The sequence below is a fragment of the Trichoplax adhaerens genome, genomic scaffold (assembly GCF_000150275.1).
Source record: "Trichoplax adhaerens TRIADscaffold_1 genomic scaffold, whole genome shotgun sequence".
In the NCBI taxonomy this organism is placed as follows: Eukaryota; Metazoa; Placozoa; class Uniplacotomia; order Trichoplacea; family Trichoplacidae; genus Trichoplax; species Trichoplax adhaerens.
In genome coordinates, this window is record NW_002060943.1 from 11626231 (window position 1) to 11646586 (window position 20356).

General features: G+C 34.1%; 3 protein-coding genes across 3 annotated transcripts; 2 read left to right on the forward strand and 1 right to left on the reverse strand.

Moving 5' to 3' along the window:
- Positions 1–3619: 3619 nt before the first annotated feature.
- Positions 3620–11420, reverse strand: TRIADDRAFT_18944 (uncharacterized protein; the record flags this gene model as incomplete). The annotated part of the gene is made up of 10 exons (XM_002109017.1): positions 3620–3886; positions 3971–4069; positions 4221–4286; positions 4382–4580; positions 9514–9642; positions 9734–9891; positions 10014–10080; positions 10266–10417; positions 10526–10734; positions 11330–11420. 10 exons carry the CDS (start codon positions 11418–11420, stop codon positions 3620–3622), a joined length of 1437 nt encoding a protein of 478 aa, XP_002109053.1.
- A 1130-nt stretch (positions 11421–12550) lies between these two features.
- TRIADDRAFT_63211 (uncharacterized protein) lies at positions 12551–16024 on the forward strand (the record flags this gene model as incomplete). The annotated part of the gene is made up of 11 exons (XM_002108293.1): positions 12551–12641; positions 13262–13452; positions 13788–13939; positions 14018–14084; positions 14152–14306; positions 14456–14581; positions 14807–15002; positions 15069–15134; positions 15237–15335; positions 15422–15637; positions 16001–16024. 11 exons carry the CDS (start codon positions 12551–12553, stop codon positions 16022–16024), a joined length of 1383 nt encoding a protein of 460 aa, XP_002108329.1.
- Positions 16025–17587: 1563 nt separating this feature from the next.
- On the forward strand, positions 17588–19361 carry TRIADDRAFT_49822 (uncharacterized protein; the record flags this gene model as incomplete). The annotated part of the gene is made up of 4 exons (XM_002108294.1): positions 17588–17754; positions 18337–18691; positions 18831–18877; positions 19259–19361. The coding sequence occupies 4 exons, from the start codon at positions 17588–17590 to the stop codon at positions 19359–19361; spliced, it is 672 nt and encodes a 223-aa protein (XP_002108330.1).
- Positions 19362–20356: the final 995 nt, after the last annotated feature.

A 20356-nucleotide genomic window follows, 5' to 3' on the forward strand; every position in this document is an offset into this window, starting at 1 on the left:
ATGGCTTGATTCTGTTAGTAAATGATAAGAATCCAATCACTAGAAGCTTCGGGTGACTTTTTATCTTCAAACTTGAGAGCTTTGCGGTGCTACCAGTATAATTTATTGTATATTAGATTTCTTATTGTACAATGATACTTTAGATGGTAGAAGATCTGATAAGTTAATGGCATTAAAGTAAATTTAAAGTCAGTAACAATGGAATGTTTCTGTGTTCTCCTTTTACTTTACAGGCTTACTTATCAATGTCTTAATTAGTAATGATATATAAAAGAAAGGTTTAAATCAGGTATTGGCGTATTAAATCAATTTTATAGACAAAATCGAAAAGTTTCATGATGTATTCATTTAATCATCGTAAACATGGTCGATCTAAGTAAATAGTATAATGCCATCTAGCTCGAAAGTGCATTGCTAGTAATAATTATTTAGAATGGAATTACTTTAAAGGTAAACATCGGTAGATTTCATCGAATCATTTACTTAAAAATTAAGGATGTCTCAAAATCAAATCTATTCTTTAACGACAATGTAGAGTAACAGCGGGTCTTGCTATAGATTCCATGTACAACTTTATCAAGCTCAAATCAATAACAACTGATACATCCTTGTTACGTCCGTTTAATAAACTATTAACTTGATTAAAGTGTGTACTGTTGCTTTAGGGATAAATTTATTTCGATTCGTGGGTTACTAGTTAATTGTTGATTAACTTAAAGGCTAATTAATAATAGCTAATAGAAGTTGCCCTATAAAGGCCGAAATAGTCAATACTAGCGAAGCAAAACTGTAAAATCAATCCAACACCAGTCTAAATGTTGTCGCTGGGAATCGAAATTTAGAATTTTTGGATATTATAATATAATGTGTAAAATCTTGCTAGGATAGATAGATTTTTAGTTTATTAACACTAACAGACGGCAAGAGTATTTTTACTAATATACTTACAACGATGATCATGAAGTCAACAGAGCACTATAAATTCTTCTAAGTTGCATTTTGTAAAGTGAATGATTTCGTTAAATGTCGGTAAGATATATAGAGTGCTAATAAAGTTTTACTGATACCTTATCACTTTTCTTTATTCGTTTTGGGCATTTTCAAACTGACTACTGCATATGCAAACAAATCTTTAGAATACGATTAAAACTAATTAAATCATGTATTATTTAATTATGAAATTAAAACGTCTAGCCTTTCTATTCTATGCGTTTGATGATCTATTCGGAACTGTATGTCTTGTGTCCAATATTATAATTTTGATCTAAAGACGGTAAGACTAATAACAGATTTACTGGCTTTTATTAGTGTAACTCAAATATTTGCAATTACGTGACCGCTATCACGAATTGAATAATTTATAATCTATTTTGTTATCTTTATACAAATAATTCAAGTTGCCCCGCAGAGGCGCTATGTTCTCGCTTCTGCCCATGAGCCCATTACTGTATCTATGACTATGTTCATTATTTTTATACTCCATTCTGTGTCTCCTGAACAATTGAGAGTTGATTTGCAGTAGCAGCATATTAAAAATAATGCACTGATTTTATATTAAACATAAATATCTGGATGGTGTCGTATTACAGGTTATGAAATTGTAATGTACAAAATTAAATTGATATTTCTTATTTTAATCAAGCGTTTATATTCTATGTTTTGGTTCTTACACGCGTAGGCTAGTTATAATACAGTCTAAAATATATAGAATCGAACATTTTTGGAGGCAAAATACCGTTTACATTAATTCTTTGTAAATAAATATTGAGTATTAAGAGAACTTTAGAGACGCTCAGTATAATGCTACATAAAACAACAATTCAGAGATGCCTCGTTTTCTGCCTTATTTTTGCGATACTGTTGGGTCTAAGATACAACACGAGTATGAGGTAAATTATATATTTGTCGTCCTGCTGATTATATGTCTTAACAGACTTTAAACTGAGACACTTAATAAATTTAGAAAAAAGGCAATGATATAATTTTATAATACTGCACCGCTCTTGAAAGTGTATGAATTTATTCTGCTTGGGGATATTTTAAAATAGGTACGGTATTGTCTCCTCATTTAAGGTAAGACTTCGATAGATGCCGACAGAGTTGGATATAATTTATATATTCTGTGCTAATCTTTAAGTTCAGAAGTTATTGCCGTTTCAGATATGCGTTTATTCTGTAATCAAATGATGGTAATTAAAGATGCAAGTAGGAAATGAATTTAATGTTTGAATAATTTGATATGTACGAGTATAATTTGTACTGAACGAATCAGACGTCAAATGCTGTGAATCTTTCCATCTGCAGCACAGTTTGGTAGCTACCGTAGATTTCATATTTAGTAATTAAAATGGCTGCATAGCATCATTTCTGGGGCACTGTATGGGTAAATTATTGAGAGGGTAAAATAGAGGGTGAAGTAAATTTCTGTAGTTCCTTTCGGTCTATTTTGATCGCAACGTTTTAGGATCATCAGGACTGCAATTGGATTACCATATATATCAGTGACTAAGTTTAGGCTTTTAGTTTTACACTTTAATTATGGTCAACCACGAAGCATTCATAAGTCGAAGTGAGCCAGCATTTTATTTTCATTGTTCGATCTAAATGACTGAGATAGTGATATTATTCGCTATTTTGCATTGTTAGAAATACATCACTAGAATATGAGAAACTTTATCTCATATGAAGTGCCAAATTCTTTCTTTACGATTGAGTTGATAAATTCTTTTATGAATAAACAGCTATAATGATGTAATATTAGGTTATCATTAGAATTTTAACTAAAAAAATAGGAAATTTCTATACAGAAGACGATATTACTGTTATGATAACGAATAAATTTAATATATTCAGTTATGACATTTTATTATAAGCCAAAAGTTCCAGCGTCGCTTTGATTGATTCGTTATGATATGGCTTTAAGATCGTAAGAAATGATTTTTAAAGATACTATGGTAACCGAAAAAGGGCACCTTTGACTTTTGACTACATTGAAATAATTAAAGATATTTACAAAGCTAGCTATGTGACTGAATCTGGCTGAATGGGCTTTACTCTATTGCTTTATATAAAATGTTCGGTAATTATTTGATTCAACAATAAGTAAGTTCTTTCATTTAAACAAGTATATAAAATTTGTAACTTTTAATATAGAAGTACAGTATATACCAAACATTTGCAAGGCCTATGTTAAAATATTTGTGTGCGATTATCTTTTATATATTATTATTTAAATATACCCGTATGTCGCGAACACAATGTATAATTGTAATCAAATACTTCCTCGACAGCCAATGTGTTAATTTTTCAAAAAATAAAATATTTACTTTTAAGATAGACTTTAAAGTTGATTTGCATATAGTATTATAGCTGTTTGCCTACCAAGAAATGGCCAAAAATAGAATAGTACGGTCTTCAAACTGTCAACGAGTAGGTATGTTGCGAATTATGCACATACCAAATCAGCACTCAATGCTCCTTTTATAACCACATAGTTTATGTAGGTTTCCAGATCAACGTAGCAAATCTTTATCGTAAAAGTGGTGTTTTCTATTGCAATGATATCGACCATTAGATATTTGTACATTAAAGTTTTTACTGAATATTTCTTTTAAAGATTTCAACAAATGATAATGTCGACTAGTTTGTTAGTACTGACCTCCTGTAATATATCGCTATTTTCAGATACAACCTGTTGGTCATCTACTAATACATCGTTATCGCCAATAAGTCGAAGCATTTTTTCTCTATCATTTACCAGAGTTAACGATGCAAATAAATGAAAGCCGCAACCAAGCATACAAACAAATGTACAAATCAATAGAGAATATCTTAGAGCGTAGGATTGAGCAACTGGGCTTTTATTTATGGTGATTGCATCCGATATCTGTCACAACATGATGTGATAAAGATTGTTTTAAAATCTTAAATAAATCATCAAAGTAATTTCAAAAGAAGAAGATAGGCTAACCGCTCCAACAATGTAAGGACTAGCAGCATCCCCGAGTAAATGACCTACAGCAATTTGAAAGGCTTCTGCTGTTGAACGTCTGGCAGGTGGTATAGTATACTTTATCCGCAATTGGACATGTCAACGGATAAATATTAAATGAATTTAGTTATTATACGAGGTGAGCAAATGTAGCGATTAGGTTAAATGTTGGTGTTACTGATATATCTGCGTTGCAAGACACGTACGTAACCGCCGTTAATGCACTTACCAATAATATATCTGTAATAGGAGTGGTGAGTAAGAAAATGGCGAAGCAGCCCATGAATACGAAAACCTGCGAAAATAAACCAGATTGAACGTCTTAATTTAATATGGTTGTTGCTACACGGTATAACTTGAACTTTAGAGTAATTTTTGCATGATAATTACCCATGCTATGACTATGCTGAATTCACCAAATACTAAACAAAGGTACAGTGATATCCCAGATGTAGCCATACCAACTGCGCATACAATAGCATCACCTTCCTTAATCACATTTTCTTTTAAATAACTTGCGGCTCCAGCGCCAGTTAATACGCCAGCTATACCACCAAAGCACAGTATTATACCAAAATATAATCCGGTTCTGATGTAGAAGTTAAAGGTAAATTTAGAAATTGCACCATGTAGCTGATCGGTGCATTTAGAAGTAGAAGTACACAATTAAATATGTTATTAGTTTTATTATTTGAGTACACACTGAAGTAGCGTAGCATGTCCAGTTATGCTAAGCTGCAGGTAATATAAAGTCGGTGCCGACCAGAATGCCAGCGCTCCTATGGTAAAAAATTGACAGGCATATCCAAGACTGGAAAGAACATAAGTCCGCCTATTTACGAGTAATTGGATATTTATCATTTAAGGCTTGTAATGATTTTAGAAAAATAAAGAATTATTACGTTTTAAGAATTGCTTTAATATCGGTTATCCAACTAGTAGCGCGAAATCCATGCCAATTGTCGGTAACATTTGAATTTACTTCTGCATTACCGCGGGGTGGATTTTCGTTAAATAAAATACAGATTACTGCTGTTACAACTCCTATGCCGGGAGAGACCTATTTGCAGTAAATTTGAGGTTAAAAGAAACGAAATTTTGAACGTAACGTTGGTATCAGCTTTGATTATTACCAACATATCGCCGTAACTACTACATAACTTTCGAGTACCTAACTTAACTTACCCAGAAAGCAGCTCTCCAGGTTTTTGCAGCTTTCGCTACAAATGTTCCAACTAGAAATCCCAAAGCACTATCAATTATCAATATGTAATCCGGGATGATTAAAAAGATTTTAGTAGTTAAATGAAACTATCATAGGAGATAGGTTATGTAATGTACTGTATGTTGCAATAACATGTAATTATTTCTATTAAACTTGTATAAATACGGAGTTATATTTATCCTTAAGGTACGTATTGCGTTATATCAATCGCGTTACTTGAGCGATAATTTCATATTACCTTCCAATTGGAACAGCTAGATAATATAAAGCTAGTGCAGTAGTGCGTTTTCTGTCAGTGAATAAATCAGCAATAATTGTAGGAGCAATAATACCATAACTTGCTTCACCAATTCCGCTGCATGCACGTAATAATAGGAATAGCCAGAAATGCTTTCATAGGAAATATTAGAAATTGTATGTCTGTTAATAGCTTTAAAACTAAGTAAATACTCCAGTCGATGCATTTATGAAGCATTTTCGCACGTACTATATAATATGTGGGTATGAATAATGCTATGTTCTACTACTTGTACTGTACGTATATCAAAAACGAGATAGTAAGCATATAATTTTATTCGAGAGAAGATGAGTTAGAATTACAATTTTGGTAGAGTTACCTGTTTACCCTTTGCCACAAATGATGAAGCAAATGTTACTGATGCCCACATAAGCAGTCCCATAGACATTAAAGTATTGCGATTAAAGCGGTCTCCCAGGAAACCAAAAACTGGAGAAAAGGTCAGATAGCTAATAATAAACACACTCTGAATAATGCCCGCCTGTCCGTTATTAAGATCGAATGCTTTCTTAATATCAGGTAGAACACCTAATGAAATAGCAATTTTAAAATGTTACAATTATTCGTGATGAATCCAAGCATAAGTATCTTCTACAGTAGCAAGGTAGAACATGAATATTCCAGAATTAACTAATTAACTCATAAACTAGCTCGTCTGTCTTATATTTTACGTATACATTATCAGTAATTGGAATAGCTTGACAAATAATTATATCATGTAATCGCAATTGCAAGTATTATGCTGACTAATAACTCAAGGTTGTAAATAATTGTTATGAGCTGCACCTATAGCACGTCTTATATTAATTTAATTTGATATATACGAGCTGTCCAAGTTATCTTTATCAATCGGCTGTGTGAAGTATACTGCAGTGCATAAAATTGAGTAGTGTAGATACAATAGAGTACAGTACGTCTATGTTGGTCTATTTGATCGCATTCTATAATTTAGTTCCTAAAATTCTTGTACAATTATCTCAACCTGATACTGTCACACGGTCCATGTTGTTCAGTAAGCTCATTACTGTCAAAACAAAGACAGTAAAGATGGTTCGTTTGCTGTTAGCCATCTTTTTACTTGTCGTTAATCCAAAACACTTTTCTACAAACTTCTCACAAGTTACAGTACCATCTTTACTCGTAATCGGGGACGACTGATAACTGCTGGCTCAGATTTTATTTTTATCTTTCTATCCTGTGCAATTTCAATTTTGGCTTTCTATCTTTGTCATCTTTAAATTTGAACACAGCGATTTTGAGCAGTAGAAAGCGCTGACTTTTGATAATATCCTTCAGTAAGCTATCGTTCAGTGGAAGCTTCGGACTCTTGCGTCTTGACTACAGTACAGTACTGTACAGTGAAATTTTCCTACGCATGCAGTACAGTACAGTACAGTGCAATCTGCAGTCCTCGGAACACTACTGTATAGTGTATACTGTATGTATGATATGCTCGATTACAGCGATATTCTGGAATTACGGGGAATATAAGCATACCCGTAGATGATAAAGTATATGAAATTCATTTTCTGTAAGTAGAACCATGGACAACTTAATATACCATCTAGAGCATAAAAAGTGGTATTTCATATCCAGGTACTGCCTCGTACAACAATGCCTAATAACAAACCATACGGGCATTTCGTAGACTATGATTCGTATGTCTATCATGATGTTTATACGATACGAAACTTTGTGTATAGTAGATTTGCGCTAATAAATGGGGTTATACTTCACGCTTTAGCGATTTCCGTTCTATCCTAACCGCAAATGCCATATCGACCTTACTAAGTTGGGTAATGATAAAATTGTTGTTAGTAGAAGCTAACAATATCGGAATACTCGTAGATCATTCACCTACTTAAGGGGTTTACAGTAAACTTTACACTTTAAAAGTATGGTATATCTGCACCGTATAACACATGTTATACAGTTATAGTATATAGTATAAGGCCAAAATCTACGTCTTAATACTGTGATTTCGGAGATGCAATGTAAAAGTAATATGATACTGGTACAGTACTGAACTCTATTCGAATAATGTAACGTAACGTAGGGCAGCTTCAATTACTGGTCGATTTTTCCTTAAGTTAACCACACATCGATATACGATCTACCATGCATTGTACAACTTTTTATTGATAATTGTAATGTATATTTGGTATACGGTCTTGTAACACACTGCCGATATAAGTATAAAGTCTAAAATGGAATTACAATTATAGGTTATAGTTGGTATTGCATAAATGCTAGTAGAAAGCCAATCCAAATAGTAAAAATATTATCGTTACAGAATATTTGTTAGTTAGTTGTACTTGATCTATAAATTTCAGCTGATGACTATAGATTGTTGTTCGCATAAATACTATAATAGAATCTTCTAATTTGAGATTTCTTAATAACGCGAGAGCAATTCGTAGAATAGTCGTAACTTTATAACAACTTCAGATCGGCTAGATGATAAATAGATTAATAATTGGAAGGAAATAAATTTCTAGATATAACAGCATAAAATATTGACTATTATTTGAAAATGACAATGGATATTACCTAGCAATCAGTACTTTCCATATATATTTTCTATGATTTATATAACTTATCAGCAGCGATCAACAATTTTACCTGCTAATACTTCTGTTTATTTTTAACATGCACATATAACAGTAGTATCGCCATTTTTCTCCATTGATTACTATTTACAATGAGGCGCTGTAGATTTTTATAATTAATAAAATCCATGAATAGCAATTAAACAACCTTCAGTGAAATTGGAAAATTTTTAGCCATTATCTACATATGTAAATTACATTATTTTACGATTGATTTTCTCTTTAATTCTGCCATTTCGACGATTACACTGCTTTAAAATCATTAGCAACATATACCATCATAGAATACACTTCCATGAAGTTTCATCATAAATGTGGAGGTTTCTGAGAATTATAAAAATAATATCAAATGAATATGGCAGAAAAACTGGCTTTGTGATATTGGCGCGTATAACCTATAGAGTACCTCGTATGGAATCTGGCTATCTTCATTCTCAATCTGTTGATATTCAGCTCTTACAACGTTGTCTCTTATCTGTTGTAACATTTTCTGTTGATCTCTCACCAATGTTAAAGATGCTAGTAAATGAAAGCCACAGCCCAAAATGCAAGCAAACGGACAAATCAAAAGAGAGTATCGTAAAGCATAAGATTGAGCAGCTGGTCCTTCATTTGTGGTTATTGAATCTGCTATCTGCATATTAATAAAGTTTTCAAAAATTATCAAATGAATGTTTTTTAAAACTATATTATAGCCCTTATTTACAGCACTATTTGATACATGTAGCACTATCTGATCATAACTGACCGCTCCAACAATATACGAACTGGCAGAATCTCCAAGTACATGGCCCATTGCTATTTGAAAAGCTTCGGCTGTTGATCGTCTAGCTGGTGGTACAGTGTACTACATTTGTGTAGTATAGATTGATATAAATTAAGATTTTCGATTAAAGGGATGTCCTATCGCTGTACTTACCAGAAGTATATCCGCTATAGGAGTACCGAGCATGAAGATGCTAAAGGAGGTGATAAATAGAAAGGCCTACAGGGAGATTTAAAAGAAAGTACGTATTGTAGGGCTAACAGTCACTAAGGTAATAGAGCAACATAACGTACCCATGCTACTCCCAAGTTCAGTCGTCCAAGCGTCAAACAAAGATATAGAGATATTCCTGAAGCCAACATACTAAGGGCACATACAATAGCGTCACCTTCCATTATCTTACGTTTTTTTAAGTAATTAGCAGCAGCAGCCCCAGTTAATACGCCACATATCCCACCAACAAGTAGAATTACACCAAAGTATAACCCAATTCTAAGATCAGGTTGATCAAATAAGAGAAAAATTTTCATGATATAGGATTTTAATCATTGATACCATTGTCATAAAATAGGAATGCTAGAGTGGTTGTCTTTGTGAATCTTGCAGACTATAGAGCATACGTACTGAGATAAAGTAGCGTAACCGGTTAAGCTAAGCTGTAAGTAGTATAAGGCGGATACAATCCAAAATGCTAATGCTCCTAGAGTAAAGAACTGGCAGGCGTATCCCAGGCTAGACAATACATATGTTGGCCTACAGCAAAGATTAGTGATTGAAAGCGATTAAATGACGATCATTCGTCAATATTCTTTCTATATTTCAGAGAATGTCATAAGATTATTACGTTTTGAGGATTGCTTTTATATCAGATATCCATGTGGTAGCTTCAAAGCCATGCCAATCTTGTGTCACGTTTGATTCTACCTCTGCTTTACCGCGTGGGGGATTTTCATTAAATAATATGCTAAACACCGCTGTTAAAATTCCTAAACCAGGTGACACCTAATGAATAATAATTTATTATAAGGTCGAATCACGATTGCATGTACATGTATGACATTGTTACAAAACTACATTTCGATATGTACTTCTACTTATATACGAGTACGAATAATTGTAGTTACCCAGAAAGCAGCTCTCCAAGTTTTAGCAGCCATTGCTACAAATGTTCCAATGTATAGCCCTAGGGCTCTATCGTAATGTAAGGGTTAATATGATAAATTATATTAAATTATTGTAGTTGTTCGCAAAATAGTTACTAATCATAAATATGAACTTTAGGATGTTGATAACGTTCAAAAAATTTATAGTGTATCCCATGCAGCCATGCTATTTTATGGGAATTTGTTAAGTTATCTTTCGTAAATTAAAATTACCCTCCAATTGGAACAGCTAAATAATATATTGCCAGTACGAGCGATCTCATTCTATTGGTAAATAGGTCAGCGATAATTGTAGGAGCAATAATACCATAACTAGCTTCACCAATGCCACTACATCCACGCAGCACCAAGAATAACCAATAATGCTAGTTAGGTGGAAAAATATGTCAAAAATTGAATACCATACGTATTTGTTTCATCTCCAGTATGCTAAATACCCGTTTCTACAAATTGTATTATTATACCATAGATACCTGATAGCCATCTGCTACGAAAGAAGAAGCAAACGTCACGGATGACCAAATAATTAATCCTGTAAACATCAAAATTTTGCGATTGTAGCGATCGCCCAAGAAGCCATAAATTAGAGCACTGATCAAGTAGCTAATAACAAAAACAGTTTGGATTAAGCCGGCTTGGGTGTTGTTGAGGCTGAAGGCCTTCTTGATATCAGGTAAAACACCTACACGGAGTGCAACAATAAAAATAACCATTGGGTTTGACATAAAAATGGGCTTGTACTACGAACACAAAATGGAATTTTGCGCCTACAAATACTGTAATACGATGCAACAAATGAAAGCACTCGTATCATATAGTATTTAATATGGCCAGAGCTTAATATCATGATGATTTTCTAGTATTACTGCATTGTATGAGCCAAAAATTTAGGATCTCATTGATTCGATAGGGTTTACAGTTTACATTACGAAATCCTCTTGAACTTTGATGCACGGTTGGCATTCGTAGTGTACTGTACAGTACAGTACTGTATAATGCAGTAGTACTGACTGATATGCTGTCCTGAAGATTTTAAAACTCGCAAGTGCGCCCACTATATAGTATCAGACAGTAGGAGTACTACACTAATTTGTAAATTTAAATATTGATAATATCACTATTATCATTGTCATTACTTGGTTAATTACGTTAACTAATACTACGATGGTCATACTGTATTTGTCATTCGATAAACGATTATTAATCTTTGATCTATTGATAGTTAAATGAATGAAGTTTTATATGAAACTATTTCTAGGCCTACTTTTGTCCATTACCTGATATAGTCACACGATCCATGTTGTTCAGCAGGTTCATTAAGGTCAAGCTAATTACCGTACAGATAATCCGTTTATTATTTTCGGCCATTGCAGTATGGACGAATTGGTAATGATTTGCAGAAAGGATCGCGATAGTAGCTACCTCTGCACTACAACTTAATGGTAGATATAACAATGCATCAACGACATCAGTTTCGGGTTATGCCATTTCATCCAAGCCTATTTCTCCATCGTTTTTGTGTACTGTTAGCTTATTACGCAGTGCGGATGCTGCATTGATCTGTATAATTCAGAAATGCAAACGTCTTTCTCTCTATTTTTGAGTATTCCCCTGATGTTAAGAGATCTGCAGATTATAAGGGAGAATCAAGGCGTGTAAGTTTTTGCGATGGAAATCAATCAACTGACTGGGAATCTTATTCATTGTACCGTACCGTAACGTACTGGACTGAGTTCCTTACTCCTGACAAGGCACTAGACCTGAGAAAGGGTTCGGCTCGGTTCGGTCCGGTCCGAACCGTTATGATCTATTGAAGGCACTAAAGTACAGTATGGAAACTAAACTGCACTGTACGAAGTACTGTAAAGTATACAGTAGTACTACAGTATACTGTACTGTACGTACTGTACTGTACAGTATGACGTCATGTAATCTGGCCTACAAAGCAATGGCTACAATACCGAGCTACAGTACAGACCTTATAACAATTCTTCTGGTACAGTGTAAGTACTGTACTGTACTGTACTGTATAGTGTTGACAGAAAAAACTACAGTACTGTACTGTACTGTACCGTAAACAAGGTGAAAATAATGACGTTACCGTAAACAGTACAGTACAACAATTTCCAAATTGGACCGTGACAGCGGCTCGTGTCGGCTACTATAGATACTGTTACAGGAGTAACAAATGACATCTTCTCTATCTTTTAATTGTTGTTACTTTACTTTCTGCTTGGGATTAATTAAATCGATCACTTACTCGATCGGCGTTCTAATTTGGAAAAGTTTAGATGAAGAAGAAGCCGCTTGGTTTGACAGCGAATAGAATGCATTCTATATGAGCACAAGAACTACATACGTATCTACAACATAATTGAAGATTATCAATTTTCATCAGTACTACTGTAGTACTGTCTATCTGGGACAGGTATTTTAAGTGATACAATTAATTATTGTTGAAACTCGTTGAAGGAAAGTTCAAGGAGAAAATCAAGAAAATGGTGATGACAGCTAGGCAAGCGTATATAACAGTTGGGGTCCTCTTTCTCATCAATCTTTTAAATTACATGGATCGTTACACATTAGCCGGTACTTCAATATCATTACTGATATTACTACAGCTATCATTCATTGAACAAATTCGGTGCTATTTTATCTTTAACCTTAACTAAAAGCTAGAATTATGGTCAATCATGGTGTGATGAACTTCACCAAATATAACTGTTAGGAAACTTTTCACTTCGATGAGCGTAGTCCAAGCGTACAGTACAGTACGACTATCAATGCTGTCCAAAATAGCATGCTGTTACACTGTAGTTTACATAGTATTATTATCAATTTACCCGGTCTTCGCTTGAATAAATGATAAGATTAGCTGAAAGCTCAATTAAATTTACTGGTTACAGTAGTTGATTTCCACTACCTTCTACCATGGACTACGACATTGTTAGTCCATGATTCTACATAGTACAGGTTACCATGCTTAATTGATATTATTAGATTGTTGATGATATGCTCATAAGGATATCACATTATCATCTGATAGCATGATAAGATCAGAAATGGACGTTGTCTTCAATTTTCAATATCTGCTAAACCAGCTCACTATCCAATAGTACTTCCTCATTCATACTGTAGTCACTGTAGAACGTATATAAAAATAAATAATAAAAATAAATTTCTCTTAACGTATTACTACTGTACAATAGGTGTACTTCCGATGATTAAGAAGGCTTTCGGACTTGATTTTGAAGTTGCTGGCCTGCTTCAGACTGTATTCATCGTTAGTTACATGTCTTTGGCGCCAATATTCGGCTACTTAGGTGATCGCTATAACAGGAAAATTATAATGGGTACTGGAATACTTATTTGGGCTGGGACAACATTAGCTACTTCTTTTGTTGCTGAAGGCAATAAGGCAAGTTACGATTGAGTCAATCTTGTGCTTTCTTTAACATATACTGTATACAGCGTGCAATATACATCTCTTAAATTTAAGTTAAACTACATACGCATCCAATGACCACTTTTAAAAGTTTCTGAACTTAACTGACGCCTGACGTATATCTTCACATACCGTAATAGCACTACTTTACCATTGTTGTAAAACAATATTTATCGCTACAATTTTAATAGTATGGCTTATTTGTTAGTACAGTAAATTATTATTGCACTATTCGTGATGGCTTTTTATTAGAAGAAAGATTTAATTGAGTAAATCTCTAAAATTTTTAGAATGTATGGTTAATGCTGATTATTCGTGGATGTGTCGGTATTGGAGAAGCAAGCTATTCTACTATCGCACCCACTATTATTGCCGATATGTTTAGCGGTCAGCAAAGAACGAAAATGCTAGCTTTTTTTTATTTCGCCATCCCGGTTGGAAGGTAAGAGTTAGATATCTACGTAAGATCACGGTATTTCATTTGGAAATGTTGTCAATTTTTGACTTATTGATGTAATAGCGGATTGGGCTATGTTTCTGGTTCACAAATCGCAGCAGCAACGAAAAGCTGGAGATGGGCCTTTAGGGTATGCCGTAATTGTACACCTTAAAATATATGTAGTCCTTTAAAATAACGTTTCAATTTGTTAACAGATAACTCCAGGGATCGCAGTTGTATTATCAGGGTTTTGTTTCTTTGTAATTACGGACCCTCCTAGAGGTCACTGCGAACAGGTGGCTCAAAATACTGAAAAGTATGAAGTTAAGGCCACAACTTGGAAAGCTGATATGAAAGCGTTACTTCGAAAGTTAGTAATTCTATTCCATTTAACTTCGATTAGGAAGGGATACAATAGTAAAAGTAAATATTTCATTTTGAAATCTTATCAACTTTCTTTTAAAATTACTGTATATTCAAACGCTGGTGAACTAATGTACCGAATGTACACGTATAAAGCAAAACGTATGTTTGGACGACTATTGGCTTCACGTGTGTTGCTTTTACTACCGGTGCGTTAGCGTTTTGGGCACCCACTTATATTACTTCAGCTGAGTTAGCTCAGGGAATAACGTCTACCAGTAGGTTAGTACCAACTGTATATATTTTCAGTACGTTAACTTTACAGTTATGCTGAGATGTCATCTGATATACATGATTAAAAATCCACTGAGTAATAAATTATAATTTTATTGACTTATGTTTTAATTTAATACAGCAAGATTTCAAGTGATTTCGAATTTCTTACAAACTTAGTTTTCGAGATTTTTATGTGCATTAATTTTTACTTAATTTATTCTTTAATTAAAGTACTGGTTTGATCTTTGGCGCAATTACATGTGCTGCTGGTATTACTGGAGTTCTTATCGGTGCAGAATCTTCAAGAAGATTTAGAAATCGTATACCATATGCTGATGCTATTATATGTGCAGTCGGTTTGCTAGCTTCTGCTCCATTTGTATATGTTAGTTTATTTTTGGCCGAAGTTAGTTTGCCTCTTGTGTGGGTAAGTGTTTTATAAGTCTTTAGCTTTACAACAGAAGTTTTAGAAGTTATGTTTGATGCCAATTAGGTACTGATTTTTATTGGTGAAGTTTTAATTAACTTAAATTGGACACCGATAGCAGATATACTACTGGTACGTAGATTAAAGGATATATTAGTTCCCATGAAAATACTAAAATTTTATTATGCAAATTTGAGAAATAATCTTTATAATAATATAATTTTATTATATTAGTATACTGTTCCCCCTGCAAGGCGGTCAACAGCGGAAGCATTCCAAATATTATTTTCCCATTTATTTGGGGACGCTGGAAGTCCATATCTAATTGGTGCAGTAAGTAATATCGTATGCTTATATATTTGAAATCTAGTACTGGTTTTCTAACATATCAGTCACTATTTGATATTTCTATTTGTCAGATTGCTGATTCTATCACAACCAATAAAGAGCCAGCCTTTCAAGCTTTTGCGCTGAAGTACGCCTTATCAATCACAACTTTTGTATGTGTACTTGGAGGAGCTGGATTTTTGATGGCTTCCTTTTCATTAGAAAAAGACCGTAAGGAAGCTGAGTTTCAAACTGAGCATAATATTAAAAATCAGATTGAAAACTATGATGAAAGTATTCATGACGACGTGAGTATCGATGTCAAAATCTGCTAATTGTATTGTCTATTGCATGCATACTGTGCAGGTTCTATTGCTATTGTAATTATATCAATTTAAGTCTTTAATATTTCTGTTACTTCTTTAACTTAATAGACTGCACCTATAATCTAATGAAGATAAATCTGGTATTTTGTAAATACTTTTCTTCTAACTACTATCAACTTGTATAAGATCTTGCAAGTATCGCTGGAGTGTATTGGCGCCTGGCTTACTATTGTAAATTAAAGTGATAGTCTTTTTGGCTGATCTTCCTAGATCAATTCCTTCGTTATGTTTATCTAGCGAAATTTATACAGTATCCGTGTATGTTATACCATATACATATTACAGTTATTGATGATGATACCCCGTTAAATTTAATATTGTTATTGCCCTATAATAATGAGTATCTTGTTACTATATACTGTAGTTATGTATGATTGCATAGCATTTAAAAGTTTAATACACGCTAACAGAAATTTTAATAGTTTTTATCGAATGCATTAATGCATTCTAATTAAAACTTTTACAATGTTGCCTTGCTAGGTACTGATTCGGTACTTTGCGATTGGATATTTTATTATAAGATAAGATGTATAGTCATTAAAGAATCACTTGAATTCTTCGATTTAACGATTAGTTGTAATTACCGCTGACAGTTAATACAGAAAGAGCAATTATTGATATTTAACGATAACGGTTTTATTTCTGCATACTATAGCTATCTAACCAAGTGATAGTTTAAATTTATAGATATCTATCGCGAAAAATATTCGAAAAATTGAAATCTCAAAGTGTGATATTCACCCCTGATGCTCGAATAACCGGGAATAAAGTTGAAATTGCAATTTTTATAAATTACTAAAGAGCCAAGCTCTCCATCGCTGCTTGAATCAGATTCAGGGCAGTGTGATTTTATCATTATTATTTAATTATACTAGATAACGATTCATAGTAATTTTAGCTGGCTATTGTCCGGCACGTGAAATTAATATTGCATTACATCATTATCATAGTAAACGGCCCTGATCTCTGTCGATGTCCCAGATTCTTAGCTGAAAACGTTTAAAGTGATACTGTAATACGGTACTTACTAGATCTTATAATTTGTATAACAGTTCTAGCTGTATTTCAGCGTATAATCCAAGACAAAGATTATGGAATGAACTTACAGTACCGTTAAAACAATCTAGCAGAAAATTATTATGTTACGAATTTGAAAAGTTAGCTGTGATAGTTCTGTCAGCGAAGTGGCTCGACGTTAAGCAAGTAATAATGTCTAAAATTAAAAATCTAAAATCTAATCTATTCAGGGATTCAATACCATTAAGTTCATATTTCGTAACCCTAATTAATTAATTAATTAATTACAGTATACCGTACAGTGTACAGTACATTAGTTACGTTTTGTACAGTACAGTATACTGTACTGTACAGTACAGTACTGTAGCACAGTGTACAGTGTACAGTATACTGTACTGTAGTCCAGTGGACACTGGACTGTACTTTAAGCAGTCAGGCTAAAACGTCAAAGTGATTTGGCGCTTCTTGGATTTGGGTAAACGCTAGAATAGTCTAGACTGCCATCAGCAAAATCTTTCAGCCATCTTTACTTATTTCATGTAAGTATAAAAATTTGAATGATGTGAAGATGTTATCGTAGCTAAATTTCTCATTTTTTTTGACCTGGTATTGAAATTCTCAGTTCTCATTACATTGCGTTATAATATATTATCCGTGTTGTACCCCATTATATTATGTCTCTAAATTGTACAAAGTAGGAGGTCTAGTATCTATGTATTAAAAGAAGTATACTTTGAAAACGGTAGATACTTGAATGATTACGAAGTGAAGGACTGTCCCTTTTTGGCATTTTCCCTGTACTCTTTTACTAACGCATATATTATTCTTGTAAGCAGCTTAACAGGTTTATCAAAGATGTCCCGTTACAATGAATGTAGAATTTATATTGGCAATTTGCCTTCGGATATAAGAGAAAGAGATTTAGAGGATTTATTTTATAAGTATGGCAAAATTTTAAGCATCAGCCTGAAAGATAATAGGAGAGGGCCTCCATTTGCTTTCGTCGAATTTGAAGATAAGAGGTTAGATTAGTGATGCGTGTGCTACTCTGATGCAATTTTAGGTAGAACTATTACAAATGCAGGACTGACGGATATGTATAAGTTTTATGCAATCTTTGAAATTATGATGTAGTTATTAAAGTTTGCAATGAACTTATTGAAAGAAAGTACTATATAATGATCTGTTCCGGAGGTCTGATACAGTACTACGCTAAGGTTGACTTTCTGCTGGTACTCTCTTGTATTGTAGAATTGAAAATCGCCAAGGAAAGTTTTGTAGTATCAGATGACAATTTTTTATCCATACGTAGAATATTTCTACTATAGTTTTATAAGAATGAACTGATGCAACACGGTTATCCGAATTTCCGCTAGTTGCTGTTTTCACTATTACGATAGAGCTACAGATTTTATCAAAGTAATGTGTTCGACTTTGTTTGGTGTCACTTGTGATACTATCTTAAGTGTTATAAATTAGAAGTAGCTCCATTTCGACATTGATTATAACATACTAAAATCGTGCTCGGATTAGAATGAATATCTGAATTTTTTGGCTATTGTTTGCAATTGCACAATCCTTACTAAGTCGTACTATATTTATAGGGATGCTGAGGATGCAATTGATGGCCGAGATGGGTACGACTTTGACGGCTGCAGGTTACGCGTTGAAGCTCCAAGAGGCGGTGGTGGCGGCGGCGGAGATTATGGTCGCCGTGGCCGTGGTAATGGTAGCGGCGGCGGTAGGGGTCCAGCTAGGCGATCTGACCATCGCGTTATTGTATCAGGGCTACCGCAAACCGGTAGCTGGCAGGATTTAAAAGATCACATGCGTGAGGCCGGAGAAGTTTATTTTGCTGACGTTTATCGCGATGGAACTGGGGTCGTCGAATTCGCTCATTATTCGGATGTTAAATATGCATTGAAACATTTAGATGATTCAAAATTTCGCTCTCATGAGGTTAGCGTTTCAAAGGTCTTCTAGCATGACTTTATGTACTATTTTAATTATGTGCATATTACGCAAGCTTTCGATGATACTATTAAGTACTACTGATAGGCATTCATATTTAAATTACTGTTCATATCGCTATTGATAGGGTGAAACTTCATACGTTCGTGTGAAAGAAGATAGAGGTAGAAGTCGGTCACAAAGTCGGCGCCGATCCAGTTCTGGATCTGCTTCATCCCGGCGTAGATCATATTCTAATTCCAGATCACCGAAACGTCGATCCCGTTCTAGATCTAAATCTCCTAAGCGGAGATCCAGATCTCCTAGACGTCGATCACATTCTAGATCCAGATCTCCTAGACGTCGATCGTATTCTAGATCTAGATCTCCTAGGCGTCGATCGTATTCTAGGTCCCGATCTCCTAGACGTCGGTCGTATTCTAGATCCAAATCTCCAAAACGTCGATCGTATTCTAAGTCAAAGTCACCTAAACGTCGGTCGTATTCTAGATCGAAGTCACCTAGACGTCGGTCATATTCTAGATCCAGATCACCTAGTCGCCGGTCTCACTCTAGGTCTCGTTCTCCTAAGGATCGATCAAGATCACGATCAGATTCGAAATCTGGTTCTCGTTCTCGTTCTAAGTCTCACTCGAGATCACGTTCACCTTCTAAATAATGTAAACCAGCTCCATATTACACCATGTAGATTAAAGAGGACATAAGCATATTATGTAATGATATCTTTTGTAATGTTGTAATAGATCACCTTTATCCCTTGTTTTGCTAGTATCTTAAATCAAATTTAATACCATTATATATATAAGTGTTAGGCTATGGCTCCTTGCTGCCGTATCATCTTTATGACTGGATTACGGGACGGCTGCTCTGAAATTTTTATTGTATCATCTTAATTACATTATGTTAATATAGTAAACATATCGTAATGTTGTTGATATATTGTTACATGAAAATTAGAAAATTTGTATTTCTTTGCCAAATTTGCCAATAACTTGTTACCTTTACTTGTTGAGATTAGGATAGTACACTATAACGTTTGGACGGATAAACTGAATGATAGACTTAAGGACCTTTTATATTTGACTTGTGGACTTAGCATGCCTGACTACGATGTGTTGTGCGTTCGTTCATATGTTTAACAAGGATGATGGACTTTGTCGCATCATTGGAATGACAATGTCTTATTCGGATAATGATTCGGAAGTAATAATACCGAGTGACATGATCGTACGAGGAATTCAATACGTAATCACGTTTTGTTAGTTTATTAGTAGCTTAGGCTAGATAACTACTTATAGTGCGAAGTTTGAATTTATCCATCAGATGTGCAGTCATATGAATTGCTTTTGAAATGTTTTCAACGTATCACCGGTGTTAGGGATTTGTTTTAAGAGATTTGTGTTGATATCTCTAGCAGATAACTATAAGGATGTTGCAACTAGGATGAACACACATGGAGGATTTAGCTAGCATCAGGATACAGTGAAGATTATCGGATTAGTTATGCATTTCATGATTTAAAAGAATAGTGAAACGAATTGTTACGATAATCGACGCAATTGGACGTATTCAAGCACGCTTTTAGTTATGGCAGTGCTGTAACATACGACAGCAGGATATGGTAGTACGGGTATTAAGAGATAAATTAACCTG